Source organism: Elgaria multicarinata, chromosome 8, assembly GCF_023053635.1.
Source record: "Elgaria multicarinata webbii isolate HBS135686 ecotype San Diego chromosome 8, rElgMul1.1.pri, whole genome shotgun sequence".
Lineage (NCBI taxonomy): Eukaryota > Metazoa > Chordata > Lepidosauria > Squamata > Anguidae > Elgaria > Elgaria multicarinata.
The window spans coordinates 67760297-67783089 of NC_086178.1; the positions used below are offsets into that span (position 1 = coordinate 67760297).

At 40.1% G+C, this 22793-nt stretch overlaps 1 protein-coding gene across 2 annotated transcripts; it reads left to right on the forward strand.

Annotated features, from left to right (window-relative positions):
- Window positions 1-1272: 1272 nt before the first annotated feature.
- LOC134402217 (inactive pancreatic lipase-related protein 1-like) lies at window positions 1273-21874 on the forward strand. 2 transcript variants are annotated; one of them, XM_063131577.1, is made up of 12 exons: window positions 1273-1321; window positions 1976-2130; window positions 2337-2462; window positions 3331-3465; window positions 6056-6164; window positions 9110-9229; window positions 9316-9435; window positions 12554-12672; window positions 15227-15356; window positions 16938-17049; window positions 19879-20046; window positions 21811-21874. In XM_063131577.1, the coding sequence occupies exons 1-12, from the start codon at window positions 1273-1275 to the stop codon at window positions 21872-21874; spliced, it is 1407 nt and encodes a 468-aa protein (XP_062987647.1). The 2 variants fall into 2 exon arrangements, with proteins under 2 accessions (XP_062987647.1, XP_062987646.1); XM_063131576.1 differs by lacking the exon at window positions 19879-20046 and adding an exon at window positions 20110-20277.
- The last annotated feature ends 919 nt before the right edge of the window (window positions 21875-22793 follow it).

Genomic DNA, 22793 nt, shown 5'->3' on the forward strand with positions numbered 1-22793 from the left:
GGCAAATTTTGAGTAAGCTGAATAACCTATTCATTATATCTTCTCAAAGTTATAGTTTAAAATTCAAAGAATCATAGAATAGTAGAGTTGGAAGGGGTCTATAAGGCCATCAAGTCCAATCCCCTGATCAATGCAGGAATCTTCTCTTACCTGAAAAGTTTTGATCCAGTGTTTTAATTTTGATCCAGTGTTTTAATGAGGTAATTAAGCCTGTGAGCCCTAATTTATGGGACATTAGATAATACTAGTTAGGAGGTAATTCCTACACAAAACAGTAGAAATACGTGCTTTTAGAATGCGGCTTCTTCTTCTTGGAAACTCACCTTGCCTGTCTACCTGTGAGCTGAATAGCCTATTCATTATTGAAGGGTGAACTTGGTACTTAAAAATGAGATCTCTCTTTTTAATATATTAAGACTAGATATCTAAGAAGAAGAAATGGTTAAGAAATCCTATTTCTTTTTAAACTATTAAGATCTAAGAACTTTTATCAATGGTCTGTTTAACAATACAAATGTTTTTATATATGCAATATATTAATGTTATGTTAGAAGCGTACTAATGACAAAATATGGATTATTTCCCACCCTCCTGTACTAATTCTTGTTACATAACCTAGATTGTAACCCATGAAACAATCTTAGGTGTACACTTTGTTTAGAAGTAGTTCATCTGCTAGTAGGTGGTAAACAGGTGGCTAAATGCTCCCTAAGTACTGAACTATAGACAGCTCAAAGACCTTCCTAATTGCCAACTTCAGACTTGATTTATTGACCAAAGAATGCAAGGCAAGGAATTTATTTGCCTTTAAAATAATCACATGTGGAAACAGAGTCTTCAAAGATGGCAGTTGTACCTAGCCAAGCAGGCTCTTTTATCTTACAGTCACATGTAAGTCCAAAATATTACCTGCTTGCTCAGTTTCCATTTTGTCTGTGATAGGCTAGCCATGCTTTGTGTATTTATGATAACCTTAATCTGAAATGCGCACGTCAGTTTATATCTGTATATGCCCTTTGCTTTCAAGAATAACCTCAAGGATATGTCAGTTTATAAAAAGGCCATGCGTGGATTGCTCAACCTCGTGCCGAGATAGGAGCGAGGCCTGTGCAGTAAGTCGCATCTGATCTCATCAAGTAAATTCTGCCGCTGATGCATTTTCATTGTATGCTGTAGCTATTCTGAAACATTGAGGTAGACAGAGAATTAATCCAAATGGATAGGATTCAGAAAGTCATCTATCTTTTCTTTCTCTTTTAAAATCTATTTTAGATGTTTGCCTTTTGGACCTTTGCACTGTTACTGGTCGATGCAGCGAGAGGTGAGATATGACCGACCGATGCTATTGCTTTAGCACCATGTAGACGGTCAATTAATGTTCGTTTACAAAAATGTTGCTCTTGGAGATTACATGTTAGAGAGTTGAGGGTGTGCAAGTGTGCTGAGGGAAGATGGAATCCAAATTGATGTAATATTGTAGTAATAGAGACAAGTGCAGTAAGACAGATGCAGAAATAGGAATCCCTACTGAGGGTCTGTGCATTTAGAACATTTTCTCTGTACCCTTTTCATCGTTGTGACCAGGAAGAAGACACAACCTGCCAAAGGTAAAGCTGAGGGCATGCAATTGCCCTGTTTTGTATGTGTATATTTCTCATGCATAAAGGTCATCTGCATCTTTAGATCCTTTCTAAGATTTCAGAATCAAACCTCTGTCCCATATAGTGATCTAACTATGGGTTTCTGCAGAAGTCATGTAGTCTAGGCACAGCCCGTCTTTAGATTACTCTCGTTGGCAGAGGAAATATAGAAAATGATTGAAGCAATGCTTTTTTATGCTGACCCAGTGATGACCGCGCTACTGCTGCTGCTATTGACTATCAGAGGAGAGGTCCTATACAGTTAAGGGACAGAGTGTGAGCTCTTAAATTATTTTGGTCATTCACACATGGATCATTTGGTCTGTAAATAACAGGAGGGGAGATTTGCTATGGAGATCTGGGCTGCTTTTCAGATGACATACCATGGGCTGGAACGGTAGAACGACCAATTGCAAAGTTACCCTGGAAACCAGAGACAATAAATACTCGCTTCCTTCTCTATACTAAAAAGAATCCTAATAACTTCCAGGTAAGACTGACTCTCAGTTAAATATTGCAGGATCCCCCCCCCCAATATGCTCAATAGAAGGGGGAACTCAATAATGATCTAAGAGAAATGTTTGTATGCAGCCATATGAAAATTCATTGAAGTATGTTTCAATCAGGATACTGTTTAAATTATTTTTTAGGAGGGCATGGAGAAATAACGTAATTATTCTTTTATACTGCTCACAGGAAATCACAGCAATTAATCCAGAAACTATTGATTACTCAAACTTTAATGCCAGCAAGATAACTCGCTTTATTACCCATGGATTTGTAGATCAAGGTGAAGAACACTGGCTGTCAGACATGTGCAAGGTATAACGCAATGCAATATTCATGCAATCATTCTGAAATCAATTCATATCCACACAGATAACACTGAAAATTATCATGGCTCTATCTATAATCAGTCTGACACATATAACATAACATTAAAAACACACACACATTATGAATCTGCATTGGATTTTAGTTTGCCAAGACTAATAAAACTTTATTCGTGGAGAAATTTAAAGGCAATGCAACCCAATACCTTATAGTGAAGCCAGATCTGCCACACCCAAACACACTTAACACCCTGGTTCCTAAAATGTGATGTTATCTCCCTCTAAGGAGATGCGGGCACTTGAGAGGGGAGCTGCAAGCTCTCACTTGGTCCATTTACAGAACGGTTTGTTGGGCCTGTAATAAAATGTTCCTACTGTGGAACACTCCTTTTCAGAGTGGTAGCAAGCTAACCATGCCATATTCCAGGATACTCCATTCCATTCCTCCCCAATAGAGAGTCAGCATTCCATGGCCAATGATAGTGCTTCCTGGGGTTGCTCCCTTAGTGTTTATGGGGCTGCCCCCTTAGGGTTTTTCTTTCTTTTCTTTTTCATTCCTGCAAACTTGGGGGTTTCCTCAAGCATGCTGTTACCTCCTCCTTGTACACAGGTTGAGCTGTTTTGAGTACATAAGGATCGACCCTTTATTAACCCCCAGACATCACTAACATAGTTCAGAGAGCACAAGGCATGAAACATGGCATGGTGAAAATGGATGCAGACAGCTACCAACCAAGATGGCTGCAGGACACTTCTATGAATAGTGAGATAGGTGTCGTTTTACACACAGGGAAAGTTCAGGAACGATGGGGACAGAAAGCTTTCTTTCTAGTTCATTTGTATTCTGTTTGCATCAGAGGCTGTTTCTGAAGGAAGATGTGAATTGCATCTGCATCGACTGGAGTAGTGGTTCCAGATGTGCATACACCCAAGCATCGAACAATATCCGTGTAGTGGGAGCTGAAGTGGCTTATTTTGTAAAAATCCTTATGGTAAGAGAGCCTCCAGTCACTATGGGCTTCTCCACGTGGGGCTTTTATCCTGCAATCAAGACTGGCTACTCACAGAAATTTGTGGGTCCTTTACATGATGTCATCAAACTCCAGGCCCTCTCCTGTGCTTTCTGACCTTTATCCCATTTTTTAAGATCATGGAAATGAGCTATTTAAATATTGCAAGCTGATTTTCTCTGTGAATAAGAGGAAGTGGTGCTATAACACAGTGCCATCTAGTGGCGGTATAATGAAATATATGGAGCTTGCACATAAAGGAACTCTCTGGGGGGGGGGGCGAGTGGAAGTGTGTGAAAAGGGGCAAGCTTAATCCTGCAAAGAATACAAAAGCAGAAGCCCTGGTAAAGTTGCAGGATAAAAAGCCTGGTCTAGAGAAGTCCTATATCATAGTTCTGAATCTTACAGTTACTTGGAAGTTTTCCAGGACCAGAAAAAGTTTAACAAATTTGATAAAGTCTAGACAAATAACCATTCCAAGTACCATTTGATATTTTAGTGTTGAAATTCAGTTATGAACTTCAGGGAGCATTTTATGGTGGGGAGGGGGGAGAGAATGGGAAGGGACATGCTATCTGTAGCAAACTCATTATTGGCATTTAAGAACAGAAGAAGTGCCATGCTGGATCAGAGCAAGGGTCCATCTAGGTTAGCATGAAACTGTAATCTGAATAATCAGTTCTGAATATACTGTCTTGAAATCCATATCACATACTCTGTGGTAGGTTCCAAATGCAGAATTTGCAAGCCATATATTAACCATGCATATGATTAAAAAATAATGCAGTGACATGCAAAGCAGTAAGGACAAAAACAATCTAATAGAAAATAAATACACAGATACTGTACAAATTTTTGAGAAAGGAAGTAACATTTTCTTATTGGGATAATGTATTAAAAGTGTGTCATGGAAGCCTTCTTTTAAAGTAGCATTACTTTTATTACTTATTTTTATACCACTTATAGTGTTTTATCATCATATGAATCTAATCCTCAAAACAGCACTTTGGCCCCAATCTAGAGAGCTGGTCAACAGTGAGCTGGTTGGAATCAGGGAGTGCATAAATATAGGTTTTCCCTTCACTCCAAATGAACTCCCAATTCCCAGATTCCTAATTTCTTCCCCCATCCAGTTTCAGAATACATATGCATAGATAAGCCCCACATGTTAAATGCAGACTTCTCGTGATGGACACTTTACGAGTAGCATCCTTTAGCACGTGTTGATTCCAATTAAAAAGCAGCTGGGTAGTGGTGCAGCTAGGGATGGACATCAGGGCCAAAGTTCATGGCCCCTGCAGCCCAGGAGGGCCCCAATGGCAGGTGATGGGGCAGCCTCAAACAAGCCCAACGTTAGCACCTGGGCCGCCATGAGTACACCATGGCCCACTGGTGCTGGTGCTGCTCTTCTCATTATTATTATTTTAAAACAACAACAACAACAACAACAAACCACTCTCTTTAGTGATGGAGAAGCCGGCACATGCTCATTTTATTATTTTTACTTTAAATTTTTTTGATTTTTTAATTGATTTATTGCATTTATATCCCACCTTTTCCCCTTAAAGGGACCCAAGGCTACATACATAATCCTCCTTCTCTCCATTTTTATGATCCTTTTCTATAACAAAATGGTGCTTATTCCCAAGTAAACTTGTTTAGCAGTAGAAGCAAACTCCATTTTATACTTGGTGTTATGATAGTGCTATGATTAATATGCAAAACTTTACATGTCCAGAGTATTTGCTGTTTTTATCAGAGATGGCAAACAGTTTGTTTTGTTTTGTGCTCTAACCTGTCAGGAATGTAGAAGTAGTTGTAAAGCATGGGCTGGAGAAGGAAGAGTAAAGAAATGTTAGTGGTGTGCTTCACAAGTGAAATAGCACCGCATGGACACCTAAAGCCCTCACCCCCATAAAGTCATTCAATCCAGGCTCCAAAATTACCTAGCTGCACCATTGCAGTCCTCCCAAAAATACATGGCACTCATTTAAACAGGGCATTCAAGTCAAGTCTAAACAAATTGGATTTTACACTTTGGTAACTGATCCTGAAGGATAATGACTTGCCCAAGGGTACCAAGTCCATGGCTGATATTTAAACTCAAGTTTCCCATGTCAAAATTCAACAATTATTCTATCCGCTGGGCCATAGGTCATCTTATTCGCTCTCAATGCAATGTCTATTGCATTTCTGTTACTAACTGAGAACTGAGTTAGCCTAACTGGCAAAGATATGAAGCTCAGAAATTGCAACTTTGTCCTGTGACTTTTAGTACTTTTACTTTAAACTATTTAAAGATTTCATTCATTTTAATATAATTGAATATGTTCAGGTTACGCAGTAGGTCACACACACACAATTTGTGTGCAAATGTGTTCGCTGAGTGGATCAAAGCAAAATTATTCCTTCATGGAGCCAGCTTACAATCAATTTAGTTTTAATTAAGAGGATGCCACTATATATAGGTTGGCCATGATGTGGTAAACATGAACTGCATTGCAAGATGAATGAATGGTATCACTGCTGTCAACATATGTCTTATTTTATTTACAATTGCTCTTGCCATTAGGAAAAGTATGGATACTCCCCATCCATGGTACATTTCATTGGCCACAGCCTTGGGGCACATGCAGGTGCTGAGTTGGGACAAAGAATACGAGGAATTGGAAGAATAACTGGTAGGTTAATGCAATGCAGCACAAATTGGTATCAAATCAAGCACTACTGAACGAGAATCTTATCTATCATGTTGTACAAATAACTGTAGTGGACAATTTTACTGAAGTAAGAGTGTAATGAATGGAAGATTGTGTGAAAATATTTTATAGCATGTAGGTGCTGTATATATCCTATTCTTCTATAAATGGCATTTGAAAGCCCAGCAATGTAACACAGTCTTGTAACTTCAAGAAGGTTTGGCAATTGCCACAAAGCATAGATATATCAGTTGTGAGCAGCCCAAGACATAGGGCGAGTTTGCATGACACAACAATCCACCCTTGCAAACAAGCTACACAATAAGCCTGACAGAAGATCGGGGTTACCACGGGTTGTTCTCCCCCTCGGTCCTCCAGTTGGCTCTGGCATGTATCCCAGGGAACTCTGTGGCAGAACCTATCTTGTCTGGCTGTCCTGACCCCCTCCCTGCTTTGATTGCACCCCAATTTTTGTTCTCTGGCTTCCCCACCCCCCAGGACCCAACATTTGGGCAAATGGGGCCACAAGAGAGAGGGGGTGTTGTTGTAAAGCAACAAGGAGCCTGTGGAACTACTGTGAATGCAGCTAGTCTTAAGGAAAAAATGTATCAAAAAAAGATAGCAAGGCTAACAAGAGTAAGAGAGAGAGAGAGAGAGAGAGAGAGAGAGCGCTAAACATTTCAGCCACTGCCACTCCTGATACCCATTTAACAGCACAGCTACTGATGAGGGCGGAAGCTGAAATGTGTATGTGTACACACACACACACACAATCTGAGTGTGATACACACACACTTTCTATCTGAGCCAGCTTTTCACACTTGTGGCTGTCATATATAATATATTTGCCTATTGCATTGCATGGAGTTCTACACACACACCCTTTGAGAGCTGCAAAAATGGGGGAGCATAGATCTTAGAAGGACTTGCTGGAGACCTGGGGAAATGTGGAATGGAAGTAGGGCACCCACAAATGTCAGTTCAACACTTAGAACTTGGGGATCACCTTGTTAAGTAGGCAATCGTGACCCCTTTCTCCTACCTGTCACTGTCAACAGCTGTGAAATCAGCCTATATGCTGTCTCCTCTTGTCAGTTACTTTATATGTTTCATACTGTCCTTCCTTCCCTTTGACAGCTGAAACATACAAGGCAAGGCTATACATACTGACAACCCCAAATGTGCACTTGAGGATCTGTGAAAAGCTGACAAAAATAACATAAAATGCAAATAAGATAATGAACACCTATCTGTAAGTTCCTGACACACGCACACACGCGCGCACACACACAGAGGACCCATTTGTGCAAATGCTGGTGCATGAAAAAATAATTTTAGAAAGGGGTCGGCAAACAAGTAGCAGCTCCTCTCCAAATTGCTGTGTAGAAATGGTGGAGGGAATGTCACTGCAGCAAGGGAGATCTTTTGGGAAGACTTGGGGGGGGGTCTACTTTTGCTAAGCGGCTCACTTCCTGATTGCCTCAAGCCATGATGTGTTGTCTCTGACGGGTTCAGATGACATGCTAACCCATTGTGGGTTAAACAACCGCAAGAACAAATCATGGATTAGAAGGCCAAAAATAAGCCACCCTACGAGAAGCAGTCTAAGTTCAGATGACACAACAAACAAACAAACAACTATGGTTTGTTTCACAGAACAACCCAATGATTGGGTTGCCATGTCGTCCAAACCCAGTCACTGACACTGGTCCTATCAGTGGTGATAGATTTTTGTATTGGTGAATTGAAGGGACTCCCTATCATGCAGTCATCAAAGGGGAGAGGGTTAAGTACAGTAAAAGTTACCATTCTATAGACTCAATATTTGGTTACCACCTTCACCCTCAGCCAATAAGGAATCTCCAAAAGGGACTATGACCATAATTACCCAAGTTATTTCAGTGGAATTTAAACTATAATTCAGTATGTCTGATCCTCACAAGCTACATTGCACCTATCTGTGGCCTGCTGCAATCCCCCCACCCATCTACGTGGCATTAATAGCAAATCTTTATCTCTGTGCAGATGGCAGTATTCATACACAGGAAGACAAGGGCATCGGTGTGGAAAACTCTCATATCTCAAAGTATTTTTTAATGTTCTTGCACTGGAAACTCCCAAGTGGAGATTGTTAGGGGACTGTTAACACAGCTTGCTGTGACTGTGAGACTGAAGGCCATACACTTGGGTTGCTTCTACACTAGCCCTTTTTTCTGACACTGCTATATTTTGCTTTTAAAAGAAAACCCAGAGGTCATTAGTAAACTAATGCATTCCAGTAGAACAAGATTGGGGGGTTGGTTGGTGGCGAACTTTAAAAACAAAAACAAACAAACATGACTCTTGAGATTTTTCAGGGCTCATGAACCTGTACTTAAAAGTTTCCTGCTTGCTAGTTCCACCCTTGTACTGATTCCTGTTGAGGGCAGAAGCAGTGTTACTGATGAATTGCCTATTCATTCCCACTTGAATAACTTCTCTCAGTTATCTCTTATTGTTTGTTTCTGTTCCTGCAGTAGTGGTCTTTATTTACTGATTTCTTCTCATTATTTTTCTTTTCATTTTTATTGAGGAAAATACTACTACTACTACTACCACTAATAATAATAATAATAATAATAATAATAATAATAATAATAATCAGCAGCTAACTAACAAGGAAGGTAGGAAGGTAACCTAGTGTTCCATCTACAGATGTTTGTGGAATCCTGCACTAGCCTCAAATAATGTGCTGTGTTGGTGGGGAGGGAATTCCCTGGCAAAGGAAGCGTAGAAGTTGCCTCAACAGAAATCAGAAATTGCCAACTTTTCTTTGTTTGTTAAGAATTTGTTGTTATGCAGTCATCTGTAGTTCAACATGGCTAGTTTCTAAATCTTCAATGACCTCACTTCAAACTCACACATTTAAAAAATGTGTGCCTTTACAGGACTAGATCCTGCTTCACCCTATTTTCAAGGCACACCAGTTGAAGTCAGACTGGATAAAAGTGATGCAGATTTTGTTGATGTGATTCATACGGATTCAGCTCCAACCATTCCAAATCTAGGTAAGTTGACCACAGTACATAACATGTAATAGTAAGCATGAAATCTTTCAGATTTAACATATGCTTGTGTGCTGTGGGTATTTTAGGCTTTGGGATGAGCCAAGCTGTGGGACACCTTGATTTTTACCCAAATGGAGGAAAATACATGCCAGGATGTAAGAAAAATCCCCTTTCACAAATAGTGGACATCGATGGAATCTGGGAAGGTATGTAGGACTTCTGCTAAGAGTAACTGACAGTTATTGATATCAAGAACACACAGTTGTATGTGACTAGGGCCAGTCACTATGAAAACAATAGATTGCTCCTATGCTACCACTGCAACCAAAAGAGGCTACATATGAATGGAATCAGGTTATATGAGGAACCACATGTGCAACAGGTTCACCCCACACCTCACCTCACCTTTTCCCAATGGTGAAACTGCACACACAAAGGTCTCTTAAGAAATTTGGATTGAAAATACAATGGCCTGTATTGTAATGATTTCATATAACATCTTTGGTGTGGATCCATCTGGAATACCATTTTCCACACAAGTTCCTCTATGGGAACCATTCAAAAGGAATTTCAACGTTGAATCAGAAGAACCAGCCCTGTGAGGTGTAATTTTGAGGCTTAAACATATTGGAGCATTTCCAGTCATTATACCTTGGATACAGAGTAAACTTTCATTTATATTATAATTCACTTGATTCTTTGTGTATATTCATTTATATTTCATTCCTTTATTATAATTCACTTGATTATTTGTGTACATATTTCGTTTATTATATTGATGATTTGTGTACATATTTTAGGTTATTTGCTTATTTTGAGAACTAGCAAATATGTGCCTAAATATGTGAGATTATTTCTGAATTTTCTGAATTTACTATTAGACAACAATCCTACACACTTTGACCTGGGACACTAAGCTCCATCCGACAAGCGTTTTATTGCACGCTCGTTACTGGGCACTCATGGAGTTTGGATGGTTTTTTAAACTTGGAATTGCTGCTCTCTCCTGCTGTGTGCAGGAGAAGCAGCACCATTAGAGCAGTGGACTCAATGGGCCTTGTTTTCGTTGTGTACTTTCTCTTTTGAAAGAGGAAGTAACTGAGGAATGAAAACACGAGTGGAGAAGCAACGGTAGGGAGTGTGTTAACCCATGGTGTGTTGAGCTTTAACTCCTATGGAACTCAATGAGACTTACTTCTGAGGAGTGATGCACAAGACTGCATTGTTAATTCAATTTTAGTTAGGCTAAAATATAGCACAGCTGAAGATATATTAAACTCAACTATACCCCAGGGTACAGATATAGACATATTAAAATCAATCTGTCTTCAGGTCAAATCCACAAATTACAATTGTATTATACTAAGCATAGCAACTGCTACTGACTCCTCCTTACTGAAATACTCCAGATTTTACCAGTCCAATCCATCACAAAACCTCCAATCTGATCTATTTGCTAGAAACTTTTAAACTGATTCAACAGGCACAGCAGATTTTTCAGTGTGTGATAATCTGTGGCAGATGCAGAAAAAAGGAACAAACTTGATTATAGCCATTCCATCGCAAGCAAAGTTTCCCCCCAATTAGTGTACAGAATAGAAACAAACAGGAATTAATTCAGTTGCTCTCTCATTCAAAACTGCTCTCAGACAATTAATGGTAGAAATAAATAATGTATAGACTATTGCAATGGGTTGAAGTCTGAGGAAGGAACTTCTTTCAAGTCTAGTTGCTTGGCATGCAACACTAGGGTGTCAGAAAGGGGTAAGAGGGAAACCCTTGAGATTTGGCTATGTAGTATTTTTTATTACAATTGTTGGCAGCTGGAGCAATTAAATTATGTTATGTTGTCACCTATTCATCATGGATTTGAATAGGAACAAAGGCTTCTACTAATAAGTACAATGAGCTTAGGATGGAATAGATTAATTGCCTGTGCTTCTGATTTTGCACCACACACACTTGGAAATGTAAATGGTGAAAGTTAGAGACTCTTTCCTCAGTTCTGTTACCAAGTGCTGTTGTTAAGAATACTCAGGGACATAGACGGACTATCTAAACTAATAAATGTTAGAGGATCTGATCCAGACTTAGTCATGCTTAGATTGGACCCATTGAATTCAATGGAACTCAAACTAGTCATGACTAATTTGTCCCATTGATTTCAATAGATCTACTGTAAGCCTGAGTCTGAATTCAGCCCAATTGATTTCCTTGTGATTTTTAACCAGGGTTTCCCCAGACTAGGAATCCCAGTTTGGGTGTCAAATGCTAAATAAGAACTATCCAATACCAGTTGGTTTTGAATATTTTAATATTCAGAAGTAGAAACACCATTGTTTAACGCTGGAGATAAAATACCAAGTCTTAAGGATATTCATAAAGGCATTGACTACTTACCTGGAGAGTTTTAAACATAAGGCACTACTGAATGTCAAATCTCATATACCAAAAGACAAATATCAGATTGCGGAGATATTGAATATCAAACAGCAGCACTTCATCATCCAGATTTTGAAATCTTATTGTTGTAGATTTTGATGTGAATGGGGTATGTGAGACATTTGTTTTGACTCTACTGTTGTTTAGTGAGTTTATATTTACAAACTAAATATAGTTTATTGTTATTGCTGTTTATTATTTTAAATTTGGTGTTTATGTTACATCTACCCAAAGTGACTAACAAGAGGAATATAAATCACCATACAATAAAAATGCAAGATCTAACTACACAGCAATGACTAAAATAATAACAGAAGCATATGATTAAACATGAAAAATTTGCAGTAATAAATAGGGCTTTGATACATGCCTAAAAGCAGTGAAAGACGGCAGATCACATAATGAGGGCTTTCCAATTTTTTGATGTCACTATATAGTGGTGCTAAAATTAATCTAATCTCATTAGATGATGAAACAAAGGACAAGGCCTTTGATGCCAATCTTAAATCTTGGGCAAGTTTGTATGGGAGTTGGCATCCAGAGGCACCCCAATGGAGTCCCCAGCTTTATCGTGTGCAAGATGGGGCCAGTGCATCTAGGAATCTAGACAGCATCAATTTCAAACATCTCTCTAACTTAAGCCAACAGCTATAACCCATCTTTTGCCCCCGCTTCTTCAACCAAGTGCTCGTGTATGTCCAACTTCACATAGAAGAGGGCTTTGGAGGGTTTTCAGCATGGCCTGTAATGTGGTGATGAAAGGCGACAGAGAATTTTTATCAGTCTAGAAATGAAAAGTGAATCATAAGGTGAGCATGAAGACTTGTTGAAACCACTTGATATGAAAAAGTAAAGCACATGACAGCTGTTTCTTCTCCACAGGAACCCGTGACTTTGTGGCCTGTAACCACCTGCGGAGCTACAAGTATTATTCAGATAGCATTCTCTATCCAGATGGATTTTTGGGTTATGCCTGTGCTGCATACAACGCATTTGAAGAAGTATGTTTTTTTTATATTCAAAGAATAACTATTCCCAGGAATAACCTCACACTACTGATTTGTCATGTGCATGCAGTAGAAAAAGACTGTGGATCATTTCACAAGAACAAGCCTGGGGCTAACACAATTTCTCTCATATGTGTTGCAGCAAACCAGTTTGCAGCAAACCAGTTTACAAGCTAATCATCGAAATATGGTTTGTCCTTGCCCTCCTATGCAGGTTTGCAAACCAGTTGCAAAACTGTGGTTTCCAATCCTGGTTTAGAATACAGGAGCAAACCATAGTTTGCCAGTTTGCGTAAAACTGAGAACTATGGTTTTCTGGAAACCGGGAAGTAACCAAATAAGCAGAGTGCATAAGAGAAGAAGGAAGCACGTGAACCTGAAGCTTACTCATGTAATGCTAAGCCATGTGACCTAACTCACTTTAACGCAAGGTTTCTCATATGACTGGTCAAGGCCCATCAAAGAGTAATTGGAAACCTATTTGTAGGGTTACTGGGCTGGAAGTAGAATGATCCTGGGCAAACTTAGTGATAATTTTAGACCGGTTAATAATGAGGCAATAATTCTGGCCTCATTTTCTGAAAAAAATAATCAAACTCTAGTATGCTATTAGTCTATGGCAAAGGGAAAGTTGTGTATAATGTGGGGCATGTAAAAACATTTCTATAATATAGACCATTGGGCACATGTTCAAGGGACACCTAATCAGTTCATGTAGATAAGGACCATTGCAACATCAAGCCTTAGGTAATAAAGGCTCTGTAAAGATACTGGGTTGCAGTTAAACCTAAAAAAAACCAAGATTATGGCAACCAGCTTGATTGATAACTGGCAAATAGAGGGAGAAAACGTGGAGGCAGTGACAGACTTTGTATTTCTGGGCGCAAAGATTACTGCAGATGCTGACTGCAGCCAGGAAATCAGAAGACGTTTCTGCCACGACACAGGCTCTGAACACCAGACCTCATGGCTGCTACCACTTCTTATGGGGTGACACAGGCTCTGAACACCAGACCCAGCCAAAGCTACTCTCTGCTCAAGCCAAGCACCACTGCTTGATACGCCTGAGGCAAGGGATAAGAACCACCTTCCTCCAAACTATGTGGAGAAAGGGGTTTAAAATGGAGAAGGATTTTAATATATATAATAAAGGGCTGTGAGTTATATCTGCTTAGGTGAATGATTGTCAGAGTGAGTGTTATATGTGTAAACTTAAGATGATAAATGCCAAACAGACACGTGGGCTTTTTGTGGTAGTTTAAAAACAAAACAATCAAAATTTATTTTTAAAAGTTCATAAGCTTTGTTTCAAATAACAACATTTAAAAATCTTTTTGAAACCTTTCATACAATCCTGTCACTCATTCACATTTGCGCTTTCCTTTTTCTCACACAATCACTCTTGAACTTTCTTTATTATCAGTATTGATTAATATACATCCACTACGTGCACACCACACTCTAAAGACACCACTCACTACACTGATCTTCAAATTTCCCAGAACTTAAGTACCCTAAACACAGAGAGCACTACAAAGTCTAAGAGTACCTAACAAGTCTCCCTGAAAAGCTTTTCTGAAAAGATCTCAATCCCCTCAGTCATTCCCTTATATATCACTCCTCCCCCTTCCCAAGAGATTCTAACTCCGCCCACTCAGGCCAACATTCTAAACACCACAGACTTACAAACTGCAGACATACATTTGGAATTGACTTGTGGGGTGTAACGCCACAGTTTCCTTCTTGGGAGGAGAGCAATGACAAATCTCGATAAAATAGTTAAGAGCAGAGACACCACACTGACAACAAAGGTCCGCATAGTTAAAGCAATGGTATTCCCCGTAGAAACCTATGGCTGCGAGAGCTGGACCATAAGGAAAGCTGAGCGAAGGAAGATAGATGCTTTTGAACTGTGGTGTTGGAGGAAAATTCTGAGAGTGCCTTGGACTGCAAGAAGATCAAACCAGTCCATACTCCAGGAAATAAAGCCAGACTGCTCACTTGAGGGAATGGTATTAAAGGCAAAACTGAAGTACTTTGGCCACATAATGAGAAGACAGGACACCCTGGCGAAGAGGCTGATGCTAGGGAAAGTGGAAGGCAAAAGGTAGAGGGGCCGACCAAGGGCAAGATGGATGGATGATATTCTGGAGGTGACTTGACCTTGGGGGAGCTAGGGGTGGCAACGGCGGAAAGAAAACTCTGGCGTGGGCTGGTCCATGAAGTCACAAAGAGTCGGAAATGACTGAACGAATAAACAACAAAAGATACTGCATTTTTTCTTTCATAATAGATTCGTGTACCTGAGGGCCTGACAAAGGGAGACTCTTTATGGTTGATTTAATTTTTCAGTGATGTTTCCTGCTTATTTGTTTTTGAAGTGTTTTGATAATGAGGCATGGGTTCTCCAGGCTGGTCTTCAACAAAGAAAATTATTATTGCTCCAGGGCGGGGCAAGGAAAGCAAAGAGCTTTCCATCAATGCAACAAGTGTGAGGGAAATTATTACAGTACTTAACAAATATGGGTTTTTCTTATATTTTCATTAGGGAAGCTGCTTCCCATGTCCCAAGGGTGGATGTCCTAAAATGGGTCACTATGCAGATGAATATAAAGACAACATCACCTCTGCATTTGTAAAGCTTTACTTGAATACTGGAGATGCCAGTAATTTTGCCCGTAAGTTCCCAGCATGCATCTTAACTCTGAAGCTGACTTTTAACCTGCATTGCTACCACAGAGGCCTATATGAAGCACTAAGTTGCTTGGGATGAATTCATTTTCTGTAATGGTCCAGCTATTGCCTTGTGTCAATAGAAAAGAAAATTATTATTATTATTATTATTTATTTATATAGCACCATCGATGTACATGGTGCTGTACAGATAACACAGTAAATAGCAAGACCCTGCCGCATAGGCTTACAATCTAATAAAGTTGTAGTAAACAATAAGGAGGGAAAGAGAATGCAAACAGGCACAGGGAAGTGTAAACAGGCACCGGGAAGGGTGAAGCTTGCATTGTTTAGCAAAAATAATCTTAGTGACATTTGTTGGACATGTAGAAAGTCAGGAGCAGATTTCATGCACTCATGGTCAAGTTATGGTAATAGTGGGAAATTATTTTGACATATATAAATAATTGGTTGGATCCTAATTTTGGCATTTGCAACAGAGCTAGCAGAAGTGGGCTTTCCTGCCCCCCTCTTCCCCATGGCAGCCCCTCCAGCCCCCTGAAAATGCTACACAGGGGATTCAATTCAATGGGTGAGCTGTGGTGTGTATAAATAAATAAATTTATTTATTTTGTTATATAAATAAATATATAACAAAAAGAGAAAACTTTGAGAGACTTTAGACCCACCATTTGTAAGACAGATTTGTAAGATGGATTTTAATGGGTATAGAGTTTTTCACTGACAATGTAAATAACATTATTGTATATTATTAATGCATTTAAGATAATAGGAATATTTTAGTAATAATAATAATAATAATATATATATATATATATATATATATAGAGAGAGAGAGAGAGAGAGAGAAGGAAAATATACTGGATAGAAAGTATTGATTAATGATTTGCATACTGACATATAATTTATATGTTATGTATGCTGTTTGTTTTATATGTGTTGTAAGTTTATCAAACAACAACAACAACAACAAAATACCACATGTTGCCCAAAAATTGCTATTTGCTCTATTGGAATGGATTTCCATCTTGAAAATAGAACACCCTTGTAAAAGGCAAGAGAACACTTCAAGGGGTTCTGAATTGTGCAAAGACAGTTGCACTGATCTAGCAAGATCTACGTATGCACAGAAGCAGATCACAACCTGATGCACATGATCCAATACACTACATTTCAGTGTGACTGGATTCATTCAGATATGCATTGCCTATGTACACTACAGTTGCATTCCTATGGATAAATCAAACATGCTCATGCATGCTTTTGCATTTCTAGATAGCATCTTCATTTGCAAAGCTACAACTAAATCAGAGCCATTTTTCTAGACTTTTGTGCAGAGATGACTTCAAGGAAAAAATGATACATTTTAGGTGTAGGGGGATATTTTATTATGAGCTTCATTTTGTAAACATTTGATAAACTTCAGCTGGTCACCATTCTAAACAGAAATGGAATATGTGAAATCAGTCCAAACAATTATGTGCAATAAAGGATAGTAAAATTTAAATCATAATAGGAAACCACTCATAAAAACAAACTCTCATTATTTATGTTGTGTTGTGCAGGTTGGAGGTACAAAGTATCAGTTACCCTGTCTGGAAGGAGCAGTGTCCGTGGATATATAAATATTGCCCTATACGGAACTGGAGGGAACACAAAGCAGTATGAAATTTTCAGGTAAGTTCAATGTCTTTTGGAAAAATTACACATTTTACAATATACATTTCTACTTGACATTTTTATTTTTCTATTTTTCATTGCCTATTTATGGAGCACTCCAAGATGATTTGATAACCAGAAATGTCCACTGTATTCTAAAATATGGATAAATGGCTGAACAACAGGTTTATATGTCATTATATTTCATCTCTCTAACACTTAATTTGCCCTTATCTCTATATATGTAACTTCCATTATCTTTTGTAGAATCTCCTGAGGAAAATTTTTTGCCACCCAAATCAAAATCTGTTCTTATATTGACATTGGTTAAATATATTGGTCGTTCTAGAGCTGGGATGGGTAATCCATGGGTGTATTTGGAAATGTGAGAAACTGTCCTGGGCACAACCATAAAATGGCTGTCCTGGGTGGGCATAGCTAGTCACAAAGAACAAGTATCCTTCCCAGAGCCATTCATGGGAAATTAAGGTGGCAGCACCTAGAGGATCCCACTTTGCTTAGAAGCATTGCCAGGAATAAAATATCAACATATTTTACAATAAGAGTTGGGAGGAGTCAGGTGCCTCAGTGGGCACCAAGGAAAGTGTCTGGTGGTACATTGGTGGGCACCCTGGGCAGATGCAGGCCTTGGTCTATCTGGGCAGATGCTGCCCTTGCCTATACCTAGAGGCATATGTGTTCCTTTGTCTATCTGCAAAAATCCTCTAGAAGTGATGTATATCCCTATATATCACCTGAGACTTTGTATCTTAATTCCATTGACCCCTCCTGATTACCCTGAGGGGAAAAGGTTGACAGAAAAAAAAGTTCCCTATAACAGTTATGTTATTAGGATGCTAGTATTGCTGATTTGGGAGTGGGGGAGAGAGAGAGTCAGCCTCACACAGCAGAACTGCATTTAAAAATCCTTTACCACAACAGGATTGCCAGCACCCTTACGCAGCATGACTTCAGCAGAAAATTGTTAAGCCTACCAGGTCAACACACCTGGTCCATGGGGCCATGGGTGAGCCCCCTCCTCCCCAAAACCTGCCTTCTCAGAAGAGAGAGGAAGCAGGAGAGTAACAGAGATAGCTCCACTCTTTCTACACCTTCTATGGGAAACGACAATTGAAACTGCTTCCATCCACCTCTTTCTTTCATCACCTGACTTGCCCAAAGAAGGCAATCGAGGAGCAAAGCCAGCATCTCAGTGGCCTTTGTTCCATCTAGCTCAGTCCCAGAGCTAGATGCCAGCTGGAGAAGTGCTCTTTCAGCCAGCGCCTTGGTCTGGGAGCCAGCTTTGCTCACCTGGGCTTTCCCTGGCTGGGGCAGAATGAAGCAGGCCCCCAACCGGCACCAACCAGAGGAGTTTTGATCAGGAAGCCAATGACGTTAGGTTAGAGCACCACCCCTGATTTCATGGATGGGTTCCTGCTCAGTAGCATCATCTGGCCCACAGCCCCAAATAGGTTCCCAATTGCCTTAAACAGCAGTGCATTGATCTAACACTATTCATGTGTTCCTTCTCCAACATGTCAAAATGGTAAGAATATGAATATCTATCTATTTATCTATCTATCTATAGTAAAGGCCATCCATTAATACAGAGCCTAACATAGAAACAAACCTACCGACAGTATTGGAAGCAAGAACTGGAATCTGCTTTTCAAGTAATAAAAACAGAATCTGGTTGGGATTCTTATTTTAAGGCATTATCCAATGGCAGTCCTACTTAGATAAGGCCTATTCACTTCAATGGATCTATTCTGTGTAGGGGTACCATTGGATACCATCCTCAGTCTACATCTCTAATGTAGCTTTCTGTTGTCATGACTCTCCATGGGAATGTTCTTTTTGAAATGTTCTGCTCAACTCTTCTAGTATCCCATAAATAATATTAAATACATGGCACCCACAATGTTAGCTCTATTTTTCAAATGTCACCTCTTCAAAAAGCCCTTTTAACATTTTCCAAATTGCTGTGATTTTAAGCTTCCACCTTTTGTTTGCTGTGACTGTCTGAGCTAAAAGCCCTGTTGTACTACAGCTATACCCAAATGTCACTTGCAGCCTGTTATTTATTTAGTCCTACCAGCAACACATTTTAGGGCTGGGAAGCAGATTTAATAGCAGAGACTTTTAAAACAATTTCTGCAATGAGTCATTTTCATCTAGACTGAATTTAGTCTGGCTGCCAGGCAATATCAGAGGGGGGGGAACCTTGGCTCAGAGCAGTGTGCAAATACACACATTTTGAAATATTTGTTTCTAGCCCTGTCATTCATTTGGACCTAGACTTTCTCTGAGATGGGCTAGACCAGAGCCCGTCAGAACTCTAAAGAAGCTATCCAAGGGGTTACGCCCTTTGGATAGCTCCTTTTGAGTTCTGACGGGCTCTGACTGAAACCCGGAGCAGATTCACCACCCCCACTGACAAGGGAGCCACCAGCCTCCACTGGACTAGACATTACACCAGCCACTCGGATCAGCATGTGTTCATCCAATTATTGTTTATGCAAGAAACTTTTATGTCCTTGCTGCACAGTTAGTGGTTGACTAAATTCACCTTTTGTGCGTTCCAGTTGCAATGATATCTCTGTGTTGACATCATCAGCTGTGAGGATACATCTGAGTTGCTCATGTGTTTATCCAATCATTTGTAGTCCATCCCACAGGACTGGCTAACGAATGGTATGTGAAGTACTTTTAAAAGCACCTTCACAGAAGCTACAGTCCAAGTGGCTGGTCCAATAGGAACACATCTTGTTTGAATTAGTCTTCAGCCCGACATAGCAAGGAATGTCAATATTGATGAACATCACTTATCTACTTTTATTTTTCAAGGGGGATGCTCAACCCAGGGAGTACATACACCAATTTATTTGATGCTGAAATCAATGTTGGAGCAGTAACTGTGGTTAAATTCATTTGGAATAATGATATCATAAATCCAACCTTTCCCAAACTTGGGGCAGCAAATATTATGGTGGAAGATGGAGAAGATAGGCACATGTATGTATAACTGTAAAAAAGAGAAACTTTTCATGCATATATATTGTATTTTTTCTTTCCAAGGGGGAAGCTCAAAGCTCATGAGACTTATACCAAGCTAATTGATGTAGAACTTAATGTTGGAACAGTTACTCAGGTTAAGTTTCTTTGGAACAATAATATCATAAACCCAACTCTGCCCAAAATGGGAGCAGCAAAGGTTACAGTACAAGATGGAGAAGATGGGAATGTGTATGTATACTTTTGCTGTTTTTAAAAAGCACCACGCAATTATCTATTAAACATGTAGTTATTTTTGTTTCGCCTCGATCCGGAGCTCCGGATGCAGATAAGTGGGGGGAAGGGGGACTCACCTGGTGGCACCAGCGCCGCCACAGTCTGTGCGGCGACAGCGACAGGTAAGGGGGCAGGAGGGAGGAGGGCTTACCTGTGTCCATCGTGGGCTTCAACTGAGGCCCAAGCTTCAAGCTGGAAGAGGCCGCGGCCTCCTCTTCCAGCTTCAAGCTGGGGCCTCAATTGAAGCCCACGACGGACACAGGTAAGGGGGCAGTGGGGAGTTTGGCTTACCTGGCTCTGCCGCCGTCCATGTGGTGCCAGCGCCAGAGCCAGGTAAGGAGGGAGGGGGGTTACCTGCCTCCATCGCAGTCCATCGTGGGCTTCAACTGAGGGCCAGGGTGGAGTTAACTTCTGGGTGGAGTTTAGCTCATCGGCCCCCATTTTGTGCCCCCTTCCCCACTTACCTGCCTCCACTGTCCGCCACGGAGGCAAGTAAGTAGGGAAAGGGGGGCAAAATCTCGCTCCGCCCCTCCAGATCTCGCTCCGCAGAGCAGAGCGGGAGACAGGTGGATCGATCCAAAGTGGTTCGGGCCCAATCCGGAAGTTCCGGATCAGGCCACAAAACGGTTCAGGGGGTCCGTGCACAGGCCTAGTCTAATCCTTCCTTCCTGGTGCATGCTGGTCCTGATCTGAATGGGGACCACATGCACTTACTCTTGAGTAAGAAAGCAAGAGAAACTATGTGCTACGTAGTTAATATCATGTGTAGTTTGACCCTAACTCTGGTTCCAATCCTGGACATGTGTACTCAGAAGTAATTCCCACTGAGTTCAATGGGAGTTATCCTAGGGAAGTGGATATAGGATTCTAATCTCAAAAACTTTTTTTAGAATGTTCTTTTAAAAACCAGATGTGGAAGAAAAGGGAAAAAGCACCGCGAAAAGGCTATGAGGAAAAGAAGAGGCTGACTCTGGTGCTATAAGTTCTGTTTGACTGCCAATGGAGGCAGAACGAATACGACTACAGTCCTTAAAAAATACCTAAAAGTTTTTAAATTGATAATTGCTTCAAAGAGGAATTCATTTTGTTGTACAGCTCCTGATGAAGGCTCTCCAGATCCGAAACGTTGAGCGTTTGTACAAGTTAAGTTGAAAGTTTTTGGAATTTTTTCATTTTGGATAAGGAAAATGAAGAAAACCTCCTTTCATATTTTATAGCACCAGAGCCAGCCTCTTCTTTTCCTCATAGCCTTTTAAAAACCACGATTTTCCTAGTGTTGGAAGCATTCAATAAATGAAAATGATATCAACACAATTATAACAATAAAATAGTGGAACAATATTAATAAATGGAAAATAAATACGTTATTTTGAATTTATTATATTTAATTGGTATATAATGCAAAATGTCTTATTAAAATTAAACTGAGATATAAAACTATCATTTAAATATTTTAACTAACATATGTTTTTTTAATTAAATCCTCAGATTTAATTTCTGCAGCAGTGACACCGTGAGAGAAGATGTTCTGCAAACACTTAAACTATGCTAATATGCAAACAATGAAAGAGCTTTCAGGCCAATCTTAATAATAATAATTAAAAAAACAACCTCTGTTGTGTTTAATGTTCCTGCAGTCCTTATCAGTTTTTTTAAAAAATACGTTCTATGATTATTTTTCTACACTATAAATTGAAAAGATCAAGCAGCTTGTAAAGAACAGAACAAAACAACAGAAAAGAAGAGACAAACTCATTTGGTATGAAGAACCAGGCACAGGTATATTATGGCAGCAACAGTTTTTGAAAACTGTATAACCTCATTTTTATTTGGGGGGGGGATGATCACAGGGTTCCCCCCCCCCAATATTGAATGAGATACATTAGCCCAAAGCAGTTGATACATAGGGGAACAGTTGCAAAAGGACAATTCCAGCTTCAGGCATGCTTGAACATGTGCAGGGCCATGGATGATGTAGTTCCTTCTCAAAAAACTGCGTATGTGTATCTCATCTGCTCCCCACATCGAATTAACAGGTTACCCATTGCAGTTAGGGGGCCAGTACCAACAGCACTGGCTACCAGATCAACACTTCCTAACTGGCGCCTAACCTGAGGATTAACCCTAACCCTAATGTACCACTGAGACTTCCCTCCAGCCACTAAAAGTCAGTATGTAAACTGTCCTGCTGTCCCACTCAGTCTGTTTGGCCCTGCTAGTCTCTTCTGCAACCCCAGGTTCCTGCTTGGGGAGCTGTGCCTCCTCAACCCTACTCTGACCCCTAACACTAATCTGAGGATTAACCCTAACCCAGCACTGGGATTTCCCTATAGCCAGTAAAGGTGGCCCACTCAGTCTGTCTCTCTCTGTTGGGCCCTTCTGCGGCCCAGGTTCCTGCACCGCAAGCTGTGCCTCCTCTACCCAACCGTAATGTATCACTGAGACTTTCCTCCAGGCACTATAAGTCAGTA